The sequence below is a fragment of the Calypte anna genome, chromosome 3 (genome assembly GCF_003957555.1).
Source record: "Calypte anna isolate BGI_N300 chromosome 3, bCalAnn1_v1.p, whole genome shotgun sequence".
Lineage (NCBI taxonomy): Eukaryota > Metazoa > Chordata > Aves > Apodiformes > Trochilidae > Calypte > Calypte anna.
In genome coordinates, this window is record NC_044246.1 from 59,324,469 (window position 1) to 59,328,646 (window position 4,178).

The following is a 4,178-nucleotide window of genomic DNA, read 5'->3' on the forward strand; positions in this document are numbered from 1 at the left end:
TGCTTTTAATTGCACGGGATGGAGATAAAGCTGTGAAAAAGTGAAATGAAACAGCCCTCCCGTTCTAAACCATTAGGATGATACAGCAGGACCTGACCCTAGCCAAAACGAGGGCCGAGATGTTTGCACAGCTCTCAGCTCCCAGCAAGCCACTTTAATTAAACGTAGCCCACACATGAACCCAGCTGGTGAATTTGGGTCGCCTGGAGGACGGCGCTACCTCACCCGATTATCTCGGGGGGAAGTGGGGAATGAGAAGAAACACACTCCAGCCCACATGGCTGTTTAGGCAGGCTCAGCACCCGCTTGCAGGGGTGCCCAGGGGCAATCAGCACCCCGCAAGTCCCTTGTCCCCTGCTTTGCCCCTGCTTTAGACCCAGCCCTCGGGCATGGGTGGCTTGACTCGGGAAGCAGCAGGGCTACGCATCCCCTTGACGCTGCCCTATTCCTGCTTTCCTCCAGAACGTACCCAGGTAACAAACGGAACCGAGGGGACGGTATTGAAAGAGCAAGTGAAGCGGAAATTTAAAGCCTCTCTGCTAATATTAACAGTATAAATAACCGAAGACGTCTTGTAAACAGTGCGGTCATAACCCTGAAACATTAAACAGCGCGGTGGGATCTGGCGCATCAGCTGCCGGCGGCCGCTGCCGGTGCCGGGGGAGCGCCCCGCACTCCTGTTTATCTCAGACTCATCTCCCACGGGCTCGCTGATCGATAGAGGGGAGATGTTTAAGTTAAAGAATTCCCAGCACCTATGGACGGGGCTAGAGGGGGATCCTGCGCCTGACTGTACTTCATCAATAGAGAAATGCTCGCGTCCCCGCCGGCTTGCGGGGCTGCGGGCCGGGCCGGGCTCCCGCAGCAAGGACGGGCTGTGGCCCCAACCTGCCCCCCCACTTCCCCAGGGATTTGCTCCAAATCTTTAGCTCCGAGGAAGCAGCCCTCCCGCGGCCCGGGCCGGGCTCTCCGCAGCCCGTCGAGCGAGCGCGGCCTCTTCGCAGGTCGCCTGAGGCCGGCGGAGGCGCGGTCCTTCTCCCGCCGATCCCGAGGGTCGGAAACGAAGATTACACCGCTCCGTGTTCAGTGGAAAGGAAGGTTTATTCACAGAAATAGAGCAAAACCTGCTTGAAGAAAATATATCTATATATCTTTAGGGTGAATTGCTTCATAGACATGACTGTCAAAGTCAGTTTTTTTTTCTAGGCATCTACATATTTCACAGGTCTCAGACAAAAGATACACGCGTGGTAGGTTTTGTTTGATCTCTGTCTTTTCTCTAGTAGCGCTTGAACCAGCAAGGCTGTTGTTGCAGGACACTCGACTGTACACGTATTTAATAAAGTTAAATAGAGTCGGGATCTCTCGGGGTGGAGTCTTTGCTAGGGCACATTTGGTCTCCTCTGCGCCGGGAGAGCCGCTCTCCTCGTCGCTCTGCCTGGGGCCCGGGGCAGCGGCGGGGCCGTGGCGTGTCCCTGCCCTCCCCGCCGCCCGCTCCGTTCCCCGGCCGCGCAGGGTGGCTGCTGGCCCGGCCGCCGGGGCTCAGGATGCCGTCGGGCCGCACAAGCGGTTTGTGTTCACCACTTCTTTCAGGTCACTCTCGGGTTTGCCGGCTACCATAAAAGGCCAGGTCTGTAGCCAGGAAAAGACACGGGTGGGAAGGGGGTTATATACGGATAAATGCACATTGTAACGCTTAATGCCCCAGCAGGCCCAGCCTGGGGACGCCCCAGGGGTCAAGCACGCATCCACCGCCTGAGCCCGCTTCTGGCAGCGCTCAAGAGGGGCTCGGGCCGGAGTAGTGGCCTCTGGCTTCGGCGAAGACCCTTTTGCCTTTCACCGGCGGGTGATGCCGCTTCGGCTCTCAGACGCGGCGGGCTCCCCGCGGACTTTTCCCGGGCGGCAGAGCCCGTCGAATGCTCGGCGGAAGGGAGGGAAGGAGCGCACCCGCGTACCCACGGCACAGCCACCGCGGTCCCCACACCTCCCCCCGGCGTTGCTGGTGACCGAGCGGCGTGGAGCTGTGTCCCGCCAGGGCAGACTCAAGCCTTGCTGCCGCCGCCGGTTTGCCCCGGGAGCCCTCAGCCGCCTGCCTTGGCCTTCCACGGCTGCTAGGGCAAGTTTGGTGTGCACTGGTGCCGAGTGAGGAGTGAGGGGTGGTGGTTTATATCTGGATTGGGTATTGTTTTTGTTTTACTTCTACTTTATTATTTCCCCCCCCCCCCCATCTTGTTCTGCTGAGGATTTGGGTTTAGCAAAACAATAAGTCTCCTAGGACTTCTATTAGCTGACACAGCAGGTAATGGACTTTCCTACTGAGTCCGGAGCTCAGAAAGTTGGAGCCAGACCCAGTGAAACATCCCCCGATCACCTCTACATCCCTTTATCTGTAGGGGTCTGTGTGTATGGGCAATGTAAAGGATGGATGTTGAAAAAGATTCTAGGCAGATCTCTCCCACCCCCAGTTTGCCTCAGTTACACATATTTTTAGATATGGAAACTGAATGTTTCTGGTGGCCAGGGATGGTAGGGAGACCACCAGGCTGTTGTGGAAAACTTTCTATGGGTGGTTAGAAGCAGTAGGAGTGACATGATGCAGCCAAGGGAGGCTTTGCAGAGTGTGCCTGGAGCAGATACCCCACCTGGGGAGTACCACACTCGTATTTATTTCTTTTTTCCACTTTAGACAGATGGGAGAAATACCCTGGACCCGGGAAATCTGAGCAGCTGAGTGCAGAACCTGAAGAGTTTTGTCTTTAAAAAAGCTAGGAATTGAGGATTACTATGGCAGGCCACATTAGGACAGAGAGGAGAGATAAGAATATATCCTGGGTCCTGGGCTAGCACCCTTCCTAGAACATACGTTTTTCTACACAAATTCCTATAACAACCTACTTGCAGGTAGAAGGTTGCCATCAATTTGCTGAGGTTTCTCAGGCATTTTTGAGGCAGTCCCTGTCTATCTGTGGCCAGCATGACCCCTGCCTGTTCCCTGGAGGGGATTGCCAGGAGCAGCTGATGAGGCCTGGAAGGCTCCAGCTCTCGGGGTACAGGGCAAGAGGGCAGCTGGGAGTCTGTCCTCTTGCACACTACCTCTTGAAACCCCACTGGCACCAGATTCTCTGTGAGAAGCACAAGGAAGGTTTCCCTCTAGAAATGTCTACTCCCAGCTCTTAAGCCACCTCTCCCCATGCACATGCACCCAGAGCACTTGGCCCTGGCGGGCCATGACTTACCAAGTTGACTGGGTGGATGTAGCCATTTTCATACTTGTCATTGGCCAGGATCTGCCTCAGGTGAGCAATGTAGCTGGAGGCCAACCTCAAGGTGTCCAGTTTGGAAAGCTTGGTGTCTGGGGGCACCCAGGGCAGGGTGGTCTTAAGCCTGGAGAAGGCTTTGCTAAGGACCCTCATCCTCGCCCTCTCCCTGGCGTTGGCAGCGTTTCTCTGGACCTGCTTTCCCTCCTGGCTCACTCCATTTAAAGGGCTCTTCTTGGGGGGAGCTTTTTTCCTCTTGCCCGAAGCCCCTCTCCCCTTCTGAGGGGAGCCATTCTCACCATTGGATCCCTCCTCGTTGCTCTCGTTGGACGCTCCAAACTCTTTGTTAGTATCCATTTTCAGGCCATCGCATTCCAGCATCTCCACCTCCTGCAGATCTTCCACATCACTGAGGGACCCAGTAGACATGGTCTGTAAGATGCCGAAGGACCAGCGGAAAGGAGGGAGCTGGGGGGGAGGAAGATCAGCTCCTCAAATCTACTTCAAGGTGGCGGAGGAGAGAAGGGGTGCCAGTATTTTTCTCCCCTTCCCTCCCCCCCACCCCCAGCACTAGACGCGCGATACCAGTCCAGAGAGGATCCCCGCCCTCCCACCCCCCAACCCTGCTTTGCCTGTGTTTGAGGGAGGGAGTGTGTGTGAGAGAAGGAGGGAGAGAGAGAGAGAGAGAGAGAGAGAAAGCTGAGGAATTTAGTGAGGACACTAGTAATTTATCTGGGGGATAAGAGAGGCGGATCCAGCCCAGGGGAGGGGCCCTGCCCGCTGAGCACACCATATCCCCAATCACAGACCTTTGCACAGGACTGGGAATGAGGTATCCCAGCAAGCCTTCTCCGAGAGCTCAGAACTGGGATTCAGATCTTCACAACTGGAGCAAAACAACTTGCTCTCTCTCTCTCTCCC

At 55.9% G+C, this 4,178-nt stretch overlaps 1 protein-coding gene across 1 annotated transcript; it reads right to left on the reverse strand.

The window, feature by feature from the left end:
- Positions 1-1,069: 1,069 nt before the first annotated feature.
- TCF21 (transcription factor 21) lies at positions 1,070-3,860 on the reverse strand. Its single transcript, XM_008494037.2, has 2 exons — positions 3,237-3,860; positions 1,070-1,632 (listed from the first exon to the last, which is right to left on the reverse strand). The coding sequence occupies exons 1-2, from the start codon at positions 3,684-3,686 to the stop codon at positions 1,543-1,545; spliced, it is 540 nt and encodes a 179-aa protein (XP_008492259.2). The 5' UTR covers positions 3,687-3,860; the 3' UTR covers positions 1,070-1,542.
- Positions 3,861-4,178: the final 318 nt, after the last annotated feature.